This window comes from Melanerpes formicivorus, unplaced genomic scaffold (genome assembly GCF_026170545.1).
Source record: "Melanerpes formicivorus ecotype bairdi unplaced genomic scaffold, bMelFor1.0.p_v2 SCAF_15, whole genome shotgun sequence".
In the NCBI taxonomy this organism is placed as follows: domain Eukaryota; kingdom Metazoa; phylum Chordata; class Aves; order Piciformes; family Picidae; genus Melanerpes; species Melanerpes formicivorus.
The window spans coordinates 9,189,090-9,208,269 of record NW_027142367.1 but is presented as its reverse complement, the minus strand read 5'-3'; the positions used below and the strand labels follow the sequence as shown (position 1 = coordinate 9,208,269).

At 37.5% G+C, this 19,180-nt stretch overlaps 1 protein-coding gene across 1 annotated transcript in view; it reads left to right on the top strand.

The window, feature by feature from the left end:
* The window catches only part of ZNF407 (zinc finger protein 407), a 372,851-nt gene that overhangs the window by 127,343 nt on the left and 226,328 nt on the right, over window positions 1–19,180 (top strand). The window contains exon 4 of the mRNA XM_068147570.1: window positions 13,645–13,719. Within this exon, the coding sequence (XP_068003671.1) occupies window positions 13,645–13,719 (75 nt within the window). The remainder of the gene's footprint in view (window positions 1–13,644; window positions 13,720–19,180) is intronic.

The window sequence follows — 19,180 nt, the reverse complement described above, 5'->3', positions numbered from 1 at the left end:
AACATTTTTTTGATTAAGTGTAAAATTGTGTACGGGCTCAGGAGATTTGGAGTGTTTGTTAGCACAAAAAATGTTTTTTTTGAAAAGGAAAGGATGATTATATTTGCTTTTAAATTAGCAGAAAATAGTAACAGACTGCTCTGATTAAGTAAAAAGATGTAAGAGGCTTTGCTTCGTTGTTATCTTGATTTGATATATTATCATATCTAATACATGTACAAATGTGGGCTTTCTTGGCAGGGGGAGGGAAGTAGCCTGTACCATTCTCAACTGGATTCATTGGGGGAATAATTCGACTGGTTTGAGTTTTGTTTCTGTGCTTTCTGTTCTTTAAGTTAAAACAGTCTGTTTCCTGTAAAATGCATGTAATTATTCTTTTCCTATTAGGTGGTGTTAATCAAACTGTAATATGGTTTTGGTGATCACTTTCTTTAATGCCAAGATTTTGTTATTTTTATTTAATTTTTCCAGGACAGCAGCAAGTTTCTGTTTAGGCAATGCAGAGATTTATTGTCTGTAGGTAGATGTAGTGCACAGTATGATAGTTTTTTTTGTTTTGTTTTATTTTAATATCTATCTTTGACAAACTGAATTTGGCAAGTAGGATATATTGCAATGTGAAAAAGAGAGTGAACTTTTATACAGGAGAATTTCATGGCGTTTTACCTGTTGAGGGCCCTGTAGAGCCAGAAGTAGTGACTTGACTAAGTGACAGACAGTCGCAGCCGTGGTGTCACTGTGTATTATCACCTCATGCTAGCTGGAAGCACTCCCTGAAGCCGATCTAGGTTGTATAGTCCTAGATGAGGTCTTCATGGGTGCTGACCATAAAAAGTTCATCAAAGTAATGAGGCGAGGCGAGAGCTTGGCGCTCATGGGCAGAGCTCAGCACCAAGGAGTGTGAACCGGCTCCAGCTGTGACAATAAAACAGCAGGTGGCTGCTGTCATTAGGGGTGGCAGATGAGGCAGGGGACTAACATTCAGCCCACAAAACTCTCATTTGTTAGCCATCGCCACTGTACCATGCAAAATAGCTTCCATCTCAGTCAATTTTACTTTGCAAAATATTACACAGTCGCCATAAGAAAATTAGAGCCTTGGGTTTACAGGTTCCTTGGATCTTATTATTAGAAAACTCTGTGCTCTCGGGTTGTGTGGAAAATTAGACTTTTTTTCTCCCCTGAACAGTTTGAAGATCTTTACAGTAATTTTATAATAGGATACTTTCACCCAGGCATGTGTTTATTGGTTAATATTTTGGAGTATTTTGTTTGTAACTCTTTATAAAATCAATTCCATCAATCCATTCGCCTATGTGCTGCACATTACATTGCCTACTGTGCTATAAAAGCCACACTCTGATTAGAGTATTTCCTTCTCCAGGTCTGCCCTGGTACAGACATTTCATGTCATAAAGTGTGGATTTTAGGGTTGTGGTAACCTGAGAAATTATAAGGAAACATTACAGCGCTTTCTTTTTCTTTTTTGTTTAGTCTTTGCAAAGCATAATTTAAGATGCTTGAAAGTTGAGATTTTTCTTAGCTGAAAACCATCTGGTGTGAAGACTGCAGCAAGCCCTGTGGCCTGTGGCTCTCAGAGGTCAAGTACTGGGGAGCTGTGTTTGTCCGAAGCGAGAGCACTTTGACTTCCATCGCATTACAAAGCTTTGCGGAAGGTTGTTTATCACTGGTTGCATGCTCAGTTCCGTAGTTGCAGCTGACCTCTGGGAAATAGAGGTGTTTTCAGGTGGACATATGGACACAGAACTGGTTCTGTGTACATGTGCCATAATAGTGTATACATTTATTAAATACTGGTGATTTAACAGGAATTAATTTATGAAAATATGTTGCAGTACTGGATAAAATGGAGCACTTCCACATATTTTGCTATCTGTGTTGCCTTTGATGTTAGGTTCCCTTCCTACCAGAAATAGACCTGGGGGATCCCATCATTTCATGCTAGTGCTTGAGATAAGGCTTTATGAGTTTGTAGTTGCAATGACAGCAAGGATCAGAAAAGGAAAAAGTCCTTTAACTGAAGCTTCATTTCAGAAAGACATTGAGACAAAATAATTCTTCTGTTAACAAGACATGGCTTGTGGCTCTTTATAGGACTAGGCTGTCACTTGGTATGGAAAAACTGAACCTCTATAATTTTTTTCTGTTGTTATTCTTGTACCTCAGAAGCTTGGTTGGCAAGCTCACAAAAAGCTGTATTCCTTTTGTTTCCTTATCTTTTCACGTCATTTATCAATTTTCCTTTCTTTTATAGATACCATATCATAAACTTTTGCTTGCAACAAAACTGATTCTTTTCCTTCATGTTTGCTGATATGTGCACTCAATATATTGTCTGTGCAAGTATGTCTAGGCTCTTGAGAGCAAAGATTTTTTTAAACTTTTTCTTCTTAATTCCCTTGGGCACCTGTGTAGTTCTCATCTCTCTCATGCTTGATTCGTGCCCAGAAATGGTCCTTAATCTGGAGCACTGGCTGGCATTGAAATATTCTTTGCCAGAGAACATTTTCTGATGTGTCACAGATACCATCTTTGTAACTGTACTGATTTGCCTGATCTCTGCTCCTTTGGTTTTCCCAGACTGATAACAGTCTTCATACCTAGTGCATGCCACAACCATACCAGACTATGAGAATGGCATTTTTTTTTGGTGCAAAACAGCCTTCTGGGGTATTTTATTGTCTTTATTGCTTCAATAACAATTATAGCTCAGGTCAATATTCTATGAATCCCCACTTCTGTGTCTGAAGTGAGTCCTGGTGGACATCAGAGGCAAACCTAAGAAACACCTGACTTTGTGCATGGCAGCTTTAGTGACTAGTAATTCTCCTGCTAAGTCTATGGCCTCATTGATGAGAGGTGTTACCATTTGCTCATGGGACAGCTGGAGTAATGCCACTGTTATGACATGGAATTCTCATTTGGGTGGAGTTCTGATGCTCTTAATATCATCTGCACACTTTGTGTTCACTGCCATAATTTGGAAAGATTTTTGTAGATCTGTAGTTCTTGTAGAGTGTGTAAGAGCTTTTCTAATCTTCATATCATGGTTTCCTCTAACAATCTTTGTTACTTCTTCGGCCAGGCCCTTCAGTGTTAGGATGTTGCAGCTCTTGGATTTTGGGTAGAGTTGGGAATGGATGGATGTGACTGGAGTATCCAGAAAGACTGAGATGCCAGTTTGGATTGAAAACTGAGCTTTTATTTATGCTCAACTAGTAATGAAAATGTCTTTTAACAATGAAAAATCAAACATACTAGCCAACTGTGAGACATACAACATGGTTGGTGTAATGCCACAGTATTTGGTCGTTCTTAGTCTCTGAGGATGGGGAAAAAAGCCAGAACCAAAGTGGGTGCTGTCATTTTTTTAATCTGTGCTGCAAACATGTTTCTGTATATATAAGTACCCGATGGACTGAAACCAATATGATCCAAAGGATTGCCTTCTTTGTCCTGTGATTGGAACCAGCCTCTTCTGATTTGATATGACTATTAAAGATTCATCCATGTGGATGGTACTTCTGGTGGTTACAGATTAGGCCCTGCTGCCATAGTTTTACTATTTTCTGTGCAGTTATAGCTAGTTTGGATATTCTGAAGTGTTTTGCTTTCTACCTTAAGTCAAACAGTCTTGTTGAATGCCTGGATGTAAGGAAAAACGGATCTGTTTTACAGCTGAACTTACATCTTGGGAATAAACAAATCAACCAGCACTTGCTTTTCTATGTCAAGCAAAGACCTAGGGCAAGATTCTCACTACTCTCACAGATCGAGCATACTGCAGAGTCTTAGCTCCAGCCACCATTTGTCACCAGCAGCGTTTTCAAATTCTGGGTAAAATGTCAATAAAAATTGTGTATGCCTTCTGATTGTGTATGACTTCTAAGCTGTTCAGTCATCAGATAGTGACCAATTTATTCATCTCATTCCTTTTTTCATACCTTTCAAATTTGCAAAAGACCACAGGCACTGTCACTGCTAAATTGACTGAGTTATATATGGTGGCACTGCTACTGCAGGCCCTGTATGTTTTCTAGCCCACAACTATGTTCAGATTTATTTTGATTTCCTCTGAAGACTGTCAAGAGTAGATTCTTTCAAAGACAAGGATTTCACTCTCAAGATAGCTCTTCCTTTAGGAGCTCTGCATAAACCTGGTTACTCAGTCTGCAGTGCAATTTCTGAGCAGTTAGGATGAAGCTACAGCATCAGAAGTGACTTTTTGTTCAGGAAGAACAAAAGATTAAAATTAAGTATATATGTTTGGGTCCATCCATTCTACTTATAAGTAGAAACTCATTGAAACATCCTTAATTTGAGGCAGTTTTATAGGCTGTTTCTTGTACCTTCAACCTAGAAAGACTTTGGTCCTTTGAATCACCTGCAATCTGTGTACAAACTGTCTGCAGAAAGTCAGATATTCCAGTCAGATATTCTCTCTGGACACTTAGAGATATTGCTCGCTTGACTTTCCCAAAAGATTTAATCCTGCTTTGAATAACTTCCCACTTCAAACATCAGTCTGTCTTGCTGTCTCCTTCTAGATCCCAGATGATGATATGTGGAACTGATGCCTATTGCATCAAATTCTGTATCTGAGCATGCTTTGAAATGGACTCGGTTGTGAGAAGAGGGAGAGGTGGAATGGAAGCCAGAGGGACCAGAGTTATGGGAGTGTTACATGCACATATCGTGAGAAGAGAGACAGCATAAGCAGTTTCTTGGTGGTAGGGTTGGTAGGTGCTGATTTGGATCAAGTTGCTTATGGCTGTGAATCTGCATTTCTGTTTAAAGCATTCCTGCAGCCTCATTTAGTGTAAACAGCACGTTCTTTGTTGCTGTCACGTTTCTGGATGTTGTTGGTAATCTACTTTAGGTGCAAGGCACTCCCAACACTGAGCCTAAAGCTGCTTTTCAGAACTCAGGCAAAGAGGTTCTGTGCTGTGGTAGATTAAGAGGTTGATAGCAGTGCTGCAGAAAGCACGTTGTGATTCTGTCTTTTTTCTTTTTTTTAAGTACTTTGTGCAGCTGTTAGATTACCAAACACCTGTTAGAGGTGACAGTTACAGATGTTTGATAACCAATGAAAATTAATAGAACATGTGATTCTTTAGCTTAGAAGTGATTTGGTAAGGTGTGTTTAGAAATGTAATTACATAGTGCTGCTGTCTACTGTTATCACTTAACATTCATTAACTCCTCTGAATACTGAAACAAACATTTCTTGTAGCGGTACTAATTTTCTCATGTATTTGTAAGGTGATTTCCTGACAGACTGAGCACCTTCGACTTTAAAGTTTTTGCCCCTGTTCAGCTATTTTTAGTCTGCTCATTAAACAAACAAAGTAAGTAGAGAGTCATTTGTGTACTTACAGTTATCACTTTGGCAATAAACTGCATGATAAAAAATTTCCTATTTATTTCAGGATTTTACTAGCCAGTTTCTCTGGGGTGGGGGTTATTGCTTTTTCTTACTCCATACCTGAGTTGCGTATATTTAGACGGACAGTAGATCAGTTCTCATTCAGTAGCAAAACTCAAGTTTAAAATGAAAATACATATTTTGGTGCATTTATTTTTTTTCTGGAATCCCCAGCAGCAGCACGTTGAAGTAGGTTTTTCCTTTTAGTAGTAGTGCATGAACCACTTCAGTTTCACTGCTAAGCTTATGTATTTGGGGAGAATTACAAGGTATGCATTCTCTAAAGTTGATTGCATTTTGTCTTTTTTCATCTGACCTCTTTCACTGGTCATTAATTTTAGTCTATTTGTAAATTATATTTTGATTCTTAGAGCCTTCCTAATTCGTGATGTGTGGAGAGCAGGGACAGTGGGGGGGATGCCACCACTTGATCTTAGGTTAGGGTGCCATGAGGGAAGATCTGCTTCTTGTTTTCAGAGAAATCCTCTTCTTTAAGCTGACTAATATTTCCCTTGTCTTGCATGCTGTTGTAGTTTAAAACAGCAGACATGACCTTCTGGTGGTGGGTTTTTTATGGCATTATGAAATGGATGATGCTTTGGGCCCTGTTCTGTCACGTTTTGCATATCTGAAAGTGTATTGGCAGTGCTTTTTGTGGCCCAAACTATATTTCTTACGGATAGTATCATGCTGCATCATTTACTGAAATGTTTCTCCATGCTCTGTTTTAAGTTGTGCCATGCAGCCCCTAGGCTTTGAGCCACACAGTAAAATTTGGTTGAGTTAACTAAGTCCCATTTTCAGCAGAGAGTTACATGCTAAAAAGTGCAGTGGCTTTCTCCCTCCTTTAAGGAGGCAAAGTGTGTGGTCTTTGGAAAGTGCTGTCAGTGCCCACAAACTGTACCATGTCATGCTCACAGCTTTTCATTCTATCTCCAAATCTAAAAGTTCCTAGTTGCAGTCTTAAGTTTCCTCTCCCCTTTATGTTATTAACAATCATCACTCTCTGAATTTGGCTTATTCCTGCATCTGTTATTGAAGGGTAATTTTTGTAGTTAAAAAAATCCCAAAACCAGCCAACCACAAAATCCCAAACCCAATAAAATTCAGAATGGATCTATAGTTAACTTGCAAGAAACCTTTCCAATTTCAGTTTCAAAATAAGTAGCTTCAGCTGAGGCATACAATAACTGAATTTCCTTCTGGGGTCTGACATAATGTAAATGCTGCCAATTTATTCTTCTTTTGCCACAGTCCTTGCAATGACAGACTAAATTTCTGTCCTGGATGGATAATGTTATAACATACATCTCTTAAAAGAGGGATAGTAAGAGGATTTGGTAATATTGGACAGCAAAATCTGTCCAAGCCAGCTTGAGTGAAACAGCAGAGGATTATTTTGGTTTTGTTTACTTTGTCCTTACTTTGTGCCCAGGTCTCTTTTGCCAGGACACGTGAAAGGGAGTAGTTGTACCTATTGCTACGACTTTATGGCAATGTGGATAATAATTCATGCCTTGAGGGATGCAGATTGGTTGCAGAAAGCAACAAGAATATGTTGAGGGATGTCTCTCTCTTCTGGTTGATAGATGCAGGAATATGCAGGAACAACGCAGTCGATTGATTGATAGTGTGCAACTCATCCATAATGATCTGTCTGATATAGCAGTAAATTATTCCTGAGATTGATGCAGGTCATTGAACAGCACATTGACAATCCTATTGTCTGTCATCCTGTTGAAAGCAAGTCAGGAACAGTAGCTGCTGTGATACTCAAATCTACCTTGGGTGCAAGCTGTGTACAGGTGTTCGACTAATATAAGTTGTCTTCTCAATTTTGTTTTTCTGCTGGCCACCTTGGCTTCATAGCTAGCTCATTACAAGTAAAGGTAAAAATGAGATTAAAAGGTTGTAGTCTTTTGCACTGATGATTGAATATTGACATAACATTAATGTTTTTAAAACGTTGGGGTTTGAACTTCAGCAACAAAACAGTTAAGAAATATAAGTGACTCTTGCATGGGAAATTGTAACAAAACAAAACCCCAGCTAACAAAAACAACTAACCAAAATCAGAACAAAGCAAACACCTCAAACTTAAGGCAGAAAGGTCAATAATTCTCAGAAATGTAAAACTTCTGCCAGATTTTAGGTTCCATGAATTGCTGTGACATTCCTGCCATAGTTCTTTTGTTCTTGCCTTGTTAGTGGTGGCGATGTTTTCCTCATTTACCTCTTTCAGTTTCTCTTTTCAAGAGAAAGAGGTTGCATTTTCCAGTCTGCCAAGGTGCTCACATGACTACGAGGAGGAAGGAGCCACATCTGCCAAACGCGTGTGTTTTATTTTCCGGTTTAATTACAAGCGTTGGTGAAGGTGGAGTGTAAAGTAGCCATATCCTTTTTTAACACTTGGGGTCAGCAGGGAGTATAAGGCAGTGCACCGCAAGACTCAACAGAGCAGGCTGGGTGATTACACATGACTTGTTAACCTTCTGAAATGCTATTGATTTTGTGGGGTTTTTAACTTATGAAGAATACCCATAACTGTTATCTGGAAGTGATAAGACCTGCTTCATTTGCCTGCTAAATGAGTCATCAAAACCCCTCAGCTTTCCTATGCAGGGTTCTAGGACTTGACGTCCTGTCACAGAGGGCATGAAGTTTTTCAGATATTTGGATGATTTCCACACTAGACTTTGCTCTGCCAGATATTTACTTGAACCTGACATCTTGTCACAAAGGGCATGAAGCCTTTCAGACTACTGGATATCTTCCACACCAGACTCTGCCCTGCCAGATACTTTCTTTTAAATTGAGTCCCTTGCGCGCAGTCATGCAAGAGAGTTATCAGCACCCCAGCCTGGACCCTTCAGAATCAGCAAACATCCCTGAATGATGGACTTGAAGAAATTCCCAGGAATTTAGACTTTTGATGCAGGGCAAAAAAAAAAAAATTACTTGTTCATAGAAAACCATTGCTTTCTGGGCAGTTCTGTGTTTTCCTCTACGCTCTTTCTCCTGAAGCTGACCTACTGAATACAAAATCCTGACCGAGAGAGGAAATTTGAGTAGCACATTTTTATGGAATTTGGAGATTTTTAACTTGGAGGGTTTTTTAAGTTCCTGTAGACTGCAATGTGCTACTTAACTAAGTACTGACTTGAAGTTCTACCTTTATGTGTAGAACCTGTACAAATCTTAAGTACTTGCAAAAATCTGTAATTACATACACAAGTTTTATTGAACATTCCAAAATACTTGCAGGTCATGCTATTCCTTGAGAAAGTGCACTACTTTTTTCTCTTACTAATTAATACCCCTGTTGGTATGACTCCATGCAAACCACTCATTCAACTACGAAGAGGTAGGGTTTGCAGCATATTTCAAGATACAGCAATGGACAAGACCATTTCATTTGGGTAAGAAGAACCATTGAGTCCATGTTGTTATTCGCTTGTCTGAGCATACTGTGCCACTTCTTGGTATGATCCATGCAGCTTGCCTTGATTTTCTGGTTTGTTGCCTTAATGTGGATATATAAGGACAGAATTTCAAGCACAGATCATGGAAAATACAAACTGATGCAGACAAGATAATACATTATTTTCTCACATGCTGTGGTGGTATATAAAGAGACCCTTTTTCTTAATATTCTTTGAAGCTGTCAGATCTCCCAGGTGATTTATCCTGTGTCTGAGACCTATGATAAAAGCAAGTAATAACTACTAATAATTTAATAATAATAGCATTCGATTCTGCCTTTTTGCTTTGTTTTGTTTTGTCTGTGGGTGTTGTTTTTGCTTTGATTAAAAAAAAAATAGTTTCAAGGAACTTTTTTAAACATCTGTACTTGAGGTCTGTGTAGTCTGTAGTCATGCAGTAGCTTACCTGTATTCTCAGAGTTAAATTCATGTGTAAAGAGGTTCTGGACAGTTTAAAGGAGATGTAAAGGATATTGAGAATATGAATAAAGGGTAGATATTCATTGTTATTCTCCTGGACTTTTCTGCTGTCATTGAACATTCTTGTCTGTAAGATAAATTCTCCACAAGCAGTTGCAGAGAGCAGTGTATCCACTGAGAAGTGATTTAAAATTGCTGTTCAACTGCTGGATACCTTGTTTGTAGAGTCCCACAAAAATAAATTCTCTTGCCGGTCCTCCTCAGCAGTTTCGTGCAGTTACAAGCTGACTCCTCTGTTGATGTGGCTTCAAGTGGCTTTCTGATAGGGGTAAGATGTGGCTTCTTCCCTGGAACTAGGCCAAGGCTGAGCACTTAGTAAACGCTCAGGAAATAACAGGTTTCATGACTTTATGGTCCAAAAAGCTTGTTTTGATTTGTGTGTTTGTTGGTTGTTGGGGTTTTTTCTTCCTTTTTTAAACTTTGCTTTTCACTAACAGTGATGTACATATTAAAAAGAGCTATTATAGATTTGAAACATATTAAAATCTTTATTCTTTTGCCCTCTCAAAACAAAATACTTCACAGAGCACAATTCTCTCCCTGCAGAGAAAATGAGAGGACAGACAATACATGACAGATTATTCATATTCCTTGGGTACTGTGATGATAAACATGGTACATGCTGAAGAACTTGTATTACACTGGAATAAAAAGTGGAAGTAAAGATTGTCCAATATGTTTCTTTATTCCCAGAATTAGACTTCCCTTTGTTACTTTCATACATGAAAATGTGCTTTTATAACTGAAGACAAGTCTGCAGAGTCTCTTAAATCAGTTACAGACATTCTTAGAGTGAGTCCAAGTACTGTTTGAAGACTGCCATGGAGTATGAGTGGACACGTTCCTACAAAGCCACAACTCTTCTAAACAGAAACCAGAATATTCTGCAAACTTATATTTGGAAAAGTGCTCATATATTTATGATTCAAAGTTATTTATAATAATGGTATATGCACAAACAATTGTCCATAGGGAGTGTGGATGCTATTCTATAGCTCTGTGCAATTTTTGAATTTGTCTTTAAATTATCCTTAAGTGTGAACAAAAAGCCAGAGTAGGTGAAAATCACAAAAGAATTAATCTGACAGAATGCCATTACAAGCAAACCAAGTCCTACCTACTTACCTCTTTCCACTGCAAGAGGAGGCTTATAGGAGCCATCTTCCTAATGAGGGAACTCCTAGTGGCCATGACTGGGATCTGTAGACTAGACATTTCTGCCTTTTGGGATCTGACCCTCAGAAGAGCATCTGAGCTGTGACTTCTTGTCTTCATGTGGGCTGGGGATGAGTATGTCCAGATCAGAGTTTCTAAAACTGATTCCAGGCCTGTAGTCTGGCCTGGTTTGCATGTATTGGAAACAGGGGAGTATGGCAGTTACAAGTTTTTTCTTACTCCCTATTGATGTATTTCTGGAAACAGCTGATTTCTAGCATTTGAATGTTTCTGTTTCCACTAGAATTAAAAAAGTAAGAAATGAGAAATTCAGTGAAGCCTGAATTGGTGCTTACTGCAGCTGATGAAAAGATTCTCTGGTTTGGAGATGTACTAGAGCAATGTATCTTGAACGCATTCAGCCCATGAGTAAGGACTGGTGCCACAGAGCAAGGCTAAGTCATGTCTGTTTGGTTCTGGAAGTATCTTAGGAATAACTGGTTTACTCATCAGAGATAAATAGCGTTGATAAGATCAGTGGGTTTTGACTACTAAGTCAGTAATTGCTTATAAGCTCAGAATCTGGAGGTGGGGAGATTCAGGCTAGATGTGAGGAGGAGCTTCTTCACCATGAGAGTGGTGAAACCCTGGAATGGGTTGTCCAGGAAGGTGGTCAAGGCCCAGTCCCTGGAGGTGTTTAAGCCCAGGCTGGATGAGGCTCTGGCCAGCCTGATCTAGTGTGGGGTGTCCCTGCCCATGGCAGGGGGGTTGGAACTAGATGATCCTTGTGGTCCCTTCCAACCCTGAATAATACTATGATACTATGAATCACCAGATGTATTGAAAATGCCGTTTGTGTTTGCTTTGTAAAAGCAGCAAACAGTGCAGCCATCTCTCCCTAATTTTGTACAGTGGGGAGTTGTTTCTGAGCTATGCTGAGCACTCCAGGCAATCTGCACTCCTCAGGTCTTAAGTCTTCAAGCCCTAAAAGCTTAAAACGTTAGTAAGCGCTGAGACACTGAGTCAGTCTTCATTTTATTTGTGCTCTGTAACAGCAGCAAAATGGCTACTCAGACCCAGGCAGCTAATACGAGATAAATTGCTTCACATTATTAACAAGGCCTTTGTCTTTGATTTTGCAGAAAGGTATGTCTGTCTGTATCCCCTGCGGTTGTGCAGCATAAGAAATGTTTAGCTTTTGTTTGGAAGCTTCAAGTACAGAACTTCCATAGAAACACCGTGTAGCTACTTCAGATCTTTATATTTGATGTAAATAATTGTAAAATATGCCTTTACAGCTGGGATCGCACATTGCCCTTTCACAGCAACATCTTCGGGTTTGTTTAGCTTTCAGAGGAGGGGGAGAATGGAAATCTGTAAGAGGAAATGCAAATATTACTAAATGAAAATCTGTTTGGTACCTTTCATGGCTGTGTGGAAATGGTTAGTATTTCTGTCAAAAAGCCAGGGCAGTGTGTTGTGAATGCCTCGTGCTGATATTAGAACACATACTTTGTTTTCCTTTGTTACAATTATTTTCCCAGCGTACTGTAATTCTGATGACACTGGTGTAGTCATGATGGTAATGGTGTGAAAGATTATTCACAGATGTAATGATTATGATACCATGCTAATAAATCGTGTAGGAAAAAGTATTAAAGACATTTTTAAAATGTCTTTTTTCTAACAAATAAGAAAATTGCTATAATTTAAATAAGATGGAATTATGTTCTTATACTTTAAGGGACACACGAGAGCTTCTCTGTAATAATGTGAAAGTGCCCAAAGTAGATCAGACATGGAGAAGCTACATTAACATATTTCTAAAGGGAAAGTACTGTCTCTTGGCTTTTGTGGCTCTTAAACCCCATAGTGCTAGTGTTTTACAGTTCTTCCATTGTCCATTACTGCAAACACGTCCAGATGAATTCAGCATTTAATGTTAAGAATCTTATAACATGCCAGTTTGATTTGTAGCCCTTCATATCATGGAATGCTAATTAAAATCATATTTTTGCATATGTCATGCCTTTCATGTACATATGCAAATAGAGTCTATTGCCTTTCAGCTATTAGTAATTAACTTTATGAAGGACAGCTGTAATACATAATTAACAAAAATGTTTGCAAGCCCTTTTCACACTGAAAGTTGCAGCAGTAAAATTTTTGCTTATCGAGAGAACCATTTTAGTTTGAAGCTTCAGTCTGATATCTAAATTGTTTGAAGCAGTCACATGACATAATTAAACTGATGTTATGGTCTTATCAGCAGAAGAATGGTACTTGATAGGCTCCTATCTGTTTCATTATGTATGTCAACAAAATTAAAGTAAATTATCTGTGTTTTGTTTGGTAGAAACATAATGCCAAGTAGCAATATTTTGTTGCTGCTGTTGATGCTTTGAACAATAATCTTGACAGTTTGAACAATATTCCTGCTCAAAGTGTATTCGTGAACATGTACTTCACCTTTTCCATCCTTTTTTCTTCTACAATGCTATAAAATAACTAAGGCTATTAATTTGTTTCCGTGTATATCTCTTTACATAATTAATACAATCAAGTTCAAACAGATGTAAGGAGTGCTTAAAGCATCTGATCTTGCTGTATTTTTGTGTTACTCATTAAAACATTAAAAACAATGGACCTGCTTGTATGAAGAAGGGTTGCGGGGTAGGCCCATTAGACTTGAATGAATTCAAAGGTTTAACTAAAGCTATATGAATTGGTAGCATGAGAAATGTTATGCAGGTAAAAGAGAATATATTATCAATATATTTTATATGATGTTCTAATTTGCAAAGGGAAGCAGAAGCAGAAACAGGATTTCCATGGTTTGACCAGCAATGTATGATTGTGATTACTTGTTGTAAGAAAAATACCCAGTGACTTCAGACTGAAGAAAAGTCGCTACAGAATGGACTCAGAAATTGAAATGATAGTCTATCAGGGTTTTTTAAAGATCCATCATAAATAAATAAATAAATAAATACTTAAGTGCCTGTTCAAAACAGAAAAATTCTGTATGTGAAAACTGCATGGAAAAAAATAATCTTCCTGGATTTTCTTTTTCTTTGGTAGGGTGGCGTTTGTGATGAAGAAGCATTTGAACACTCATTTACTGGGCAAGCATGGAGTTGGCACACCTAAAGAAAGGTAAAGTACTTTAAAATTCTTTCTTATTTTATCTTAGATAATGTGTGGAGATACTATCTGGAATATTTAGCTTACCCAAAATAAAGTTACCTGGACTTTTTAGCTCAACTCCAACTACAGAGGGAGATGACATGTTTAAGTGCTCTGCCAGCATGATGCTTGTGACATGTCTGTGGGTGTCAATATCAAAATTGGTGTAGAAAGTAATTCTATGTAAAAGGTGTAGGATTTGCACCTTTTTGGCTGTTTCTGACAGCTGATATTATTTTCTCAAAATTTTCATAGTTGTAACTGTCCCTTCAAGTACAAAATCAAATATTCTTCTTTTGCTTTTTAAAAAGTGTTTGTATTTGTTTTTCTTGCTGGCCTTTATGCTTATAGATTTATTAAATGGCTTTCTGAGATTTATGTTGGTCACTGAGGTCACAATCACAGCGGAATCAAAATGAAAGTTTCCTCAGTGTTCTTGGGCTTGACCAGAAGTCTGGTGGGTTTGACTATTTTTTCAAGTGAGTCAATTTTTTATATATATAATCTGCATACAGTTAACATTTTCAGACTTTCTTTTCATGAGCAGGTTATTTTTTTCCTGCGATACATAACTGTTTCACAACTTAAGTGTCACTGTGTTTGCAGATAAACTTCTTTTGCCTCAGATTTGTTCAGTAAATTGTGATATAACTATTGCTATTCCCTTGAAATTTTTGGGGCAACTGTAAAGTTGATGTGTTTTGGATAACCTAAAGATTGCACATTCTCTTTTAGTCTGGGTAGATGGAGCTATCCTGTCTGCAGGGTTCATTGCTGGACACTTGGTACTCTTTCAAATATTATTATCTTGTAACTTATTCTTCTGTTGTAGGCTTTAATGTATGAGCACTTTCTGGTTTTGGTATGAAAGAAAGAGGAAACAAATGATGGCTGTTGTAGGAGAACACTCAAAACTTTTTCTGGGCCGTGTTTGTTTCTCATTAAGGACAATGGAAATGGTAGTCAGTTAGACCCTTTCCTCACAGGTTCATCACATTTAAATCAGTGAATGACCTAAGAGCAGGATTTTAAATGTCTGAGTATGCACCTATTTAAGTGGTGCTCGTGTTTTTAATGAGATTTCATCTACAAAGACCTTAACCAGGATTTCTTTAACACATTGTTACTTGAAAAGTTTTGAGGTTCTGTTATTTGAGATGAAATAGAACATGATGCATTGAAACAACAGTTTCATTAGGGTGTTGTATTCAAGTTTACACTATGTTGTTTGTTTTTTTTTTGTCATAATGCAACAATTACAAAAAATACTTTGCTCTGGTGGCTTATTTTGTAACTGGAAGCATTCAACACCAATATGTTCTTTTACAAGGGGGTACTTACTGTATAATCATCATAAATACAACAAAGAGATAACTTGCATTACCCTAGTGAATGTGTGTGCAATAAAGGATACATACAATAGATTTCCAAATATAGTATCTTAGCCTGAGAGGCACATTTTTGGCGATCATCATCTTGAAATGAATTCCTAAACAAACAGGATGCTATAATCTAAATTGGTTGTTGTTGGCTTTTTGTTTGCATGTTTCTTCTGGAGGCCTTCTGGCTCTTTCCATTTTCCCCATTTCTTCTCATATTCCTCAAAGGCTTTCTGGATGGCTAGCCAGCATAGTGTGAGGAGAAGGAGGGGGTGTCTCCCTTCTGTGTGATGGCAGGTTCACAGCCCTTGCAGCCCCAGCTGCCTGAGGAGTGAAGAGCCCAACTAAGGCCTGCAACCTCCCTGCCCCAGCTGCTAGCACAGGCTGTTGTGTTTTACCCCCAAGCCTGCATAAACAAATGATGTTTGAGTGACTTTGTACTCTCTGCTTTTGAAATTTCTTCATCCATCTTTTGGATGAATCTAGAGAGACATCAAGTAGTAGTGGCAGAGCTGCAACAACAATATAATTTTCTAGCAGCAGTCTGTCACTGGTGATGGTGGAGGTTTAAGCCACATGATCTAATGCAGTAAATACCAGACCACTGTTGCTTTCCACCTTTCCCTTCCTATTATGAGAGAGTTCGAGTCCTTGTAGTGACTTTAGGAACCAAACAAATCCTTCTTCAGCATGTTCAATCATCCCTTTGGTTAGAAAACTTACTACAAATTAACTTAGGTAGTTTTCTTACCTATTTAAAACATTAATCCCTTGATTATAATTTTGCAAGCTTGCTACTTTCTAATTTCTCTAGGACAATATAATCAGTTTATTCTTTATGTTTTGAATTGATTCTCCCCTCAAATATATTGCATATTATAGCAAATACTAATAGAAGCTAGCTAAATAGGCTGTGACAATTAAATTAATAATGCATTTTATTTGCAAGTGTTTAGTCTTCATGGTTTGACTGATATATGCAAAGATGGTAATTTATTAAAAGTAAATTCATGTAATTGTACTACAGAATTTGATGGACCAAAAAAAGTTGTCAGCATGACTATCATCAAAAACAGAAAACTGAAATAAGTTCAAAAGGGTGCTTGAAAAAAAAAATCGTTATAAGCTATACACCCTAAGAAACTGGTGCCTTCTTAACAAACTTCTCAGCAATTCCTGGTGACAAACATTGAGAGGAAAAAAGAAATCCTTGCAATTCAGCGTGCAGTACTGAACTAGTGCTTCTTGCTGTCTTTATCTTTCCATAGCCCATAACTATTGCTTCTTTTGTATGCATAAGAGGGAGGTGTTTTGGAGGCGCTATGGAGGTTGCGGAGGTGTTTGCACATGCAGATACAAAAAACCAAGCATGATTCATAGTAAGATTGCTACTAGAACATCTTTTGGTTTGAGCTTTTTTTTCTTTTGTGGTTTTTCTTTTAAGATAAAATTGATTTAAGGGGAAATACTGTGCAGTTAAAAGTTCTAAAAAAAAAAAGAAAAGAAGCCTTGTAGAAAAATGTCTCCACTTTTCAGCCACAAAACCCCTACTGCCTAGTTCATTATGATCATTGCCATTTAATAGCTAACTGAAAAGTGGAATGTTTTAACACAAAAATTCCTCTAAGGTATTTTTTCCTGTTATTGGAACTGTGATACTGATTTATTGTCAACTTGAATGTATCTCAAAACTGGCATGTTATCTGCTAAGTCCAAGGCCAGCACATATTTGGTACTTCAGTGTCAGTAATCTTCATGGGACCTATAACTATATCTTATTGGCAGAATAAATCTTTGGCTACACCTTTATTGTGTCTAGGAGACAATGTGGTTGAGGACAAGGTGAGTGCATCAGTAGTGTTAATGGTGCCAAGTTCTAATTTCTGTGACTTAGCTAGGTGTAAATTGTCACAGAACCAACAGAGATGTTTCACAGTAGGTATGATACATACATTCACACATAAATATGAGCAAGAAAATAAAAATAAACCCACCAAGTCATGCACAAGCGAGACTGAATTTTGCCACTATTAAACACAACTCTAGATTTAGACATTTTTCTTAATGAAAATACATTTAACAGACATTAGAGTTTTTATTATTGTTGTTATTTTTAGGACACCATTAGTAGTACACACTATGCATTTTGTAGTATGTAAACTGTTAAATTCTGATATGTCTGTTTAAACTATTTCTTAGATAAATTTGCCACAGAAAGGCTTTTACTGACAATTGTTTAATTACCTCATCTTCCTTATGAATTTTAAAGTAGGAGTTGCCTCTGAAATAACTTTTTGCAAGTGAGTAATCCCATTCAGTCAAATAGGATCACTTATGTATGTAAAGTTACTTGAAGCACAAGCACTTGCTTAACTGGAATCTGTGTTACCAAATGATTTCTTTAAAGCTCATTAGTTGTATGCTTGGTTTTTCCATAAGGTTATTCTGGTTATTTTTACGTGTGCTTGAACAAATGGCATCAATATTACACTGCTAGTAATGTCATATGAAGATCATATGGTTTTTCAAATGATCTTAATTGATTTGAAAAGCTGTAATAAGTTTACCTTGAGAGCAACCACTCTAAGTAAATACCTGTTACTGTGTCATAGCACCCTAGATATATTAGAGATGCTTTTTCAAATAATGTTGGAATATAAAGCACTTATAAAATGTGTGTATTTTTACACAGCTGCTTTGAAGTAATAAGGAAAATCTCCTAGGTGGCTGTTGTTCATTGTGCTTGCACAGGACCACATGAAATTTGGAATATCACATGCTACTAACATGGTATAAAAACCATCATGGAAGGCATTGTTGAGGTATGAAAGAAAAGTAGGCAGAAAAAATTAATGGGGGTTTGATGTTTTGTATACTCTTTAGAAAATGGTTCCATAATAAATTGCAGTGTTCTGATCTTTTCACTTTGAGTGTACAACTAGAAGTGAATAAAAACCCTTCAGTCCAGCATTGTTCTTTATGACTGAACAGCTAATCTTTTGAAAAATTCTTCTTTGAGTCATGAAATTTCTGATGATAACTATTTGCTCTGCTATTTTTGTATGATATTTCCCTCTAGTTACAAAGTTCCAGCTGAGTTATAGGAGACTTTGGGAAAACGAGTGGCACAAGTCATAAAGCAATGTCTTTTGCATGAATGTATGCAGTCATCTTGTAATAACTTGTTCAACTTCTTAAAGAATTATTTCTTTAAGTGACTCTCTCACAGGAAGGTTTCCAGTTAGAGATATAGGTAGGGCATATGGATACAAAGAGAGGCAAGAGTGGCCATCAAGTTTTATCATTACCTTTTGCTGCTTCTTGCAAATAATTTTGAACTGTTCAAATGAAACTTAACATTACTAGTTTAACTGTATGGGAATGAGAAACTTCCTTAATTGATTCTTTCTTGAAGCATCACAGAATCATTCTTTGTAAAAGCCCTAAGGCAGGAAATGTAGTTTTGCCATGAAGTATTTGCCAGTTGCAAGCTTCTAATGTGAAGAGGGAAGTGGAAAGGACACAGTGTTTCAGCACTGGTTAACAACTAAAGGTTTACCCAAGGTCTGTGTTAAGCTTTCAGTGTTTTGAAGGCTCGCTTGACCTTCAAAAGCAGTGTTTTCCAGTGGAGTTCAGCTCCAGGCTGGTGCTGTATTGTTTCAGTGTGAGCATAGGTACAGCCTCTGTAGTCACTTGCTGCCTGAATGCTCTTTCTGTGGCTGGCCTAAGGAACATCAGGAAGCCATTATGATTACCTGATCTTCCTCAGGTACTAGAAGTGGATGATATATGAGCATTTACAGGTAGCTTTCCTCTTGGGTTGTCTGTACACACATCATATGCATTTGCTTCCTCACAAAGAAAAGAGTAGGCGGCCACTTATACTTCTGAAGACTGTTTTCACAAAGACAAGTGATAAATTCAGCATCTTATAAAAAAGAAAATAACAAGCAAAGGACTATAAACGAATGAATTTATTTTACTACTCCTCATCTTTTGTTCTTCCTATCAAGCACTGGCAATCTTATAGTTTAGTTCAGAAGGGGGAGCGA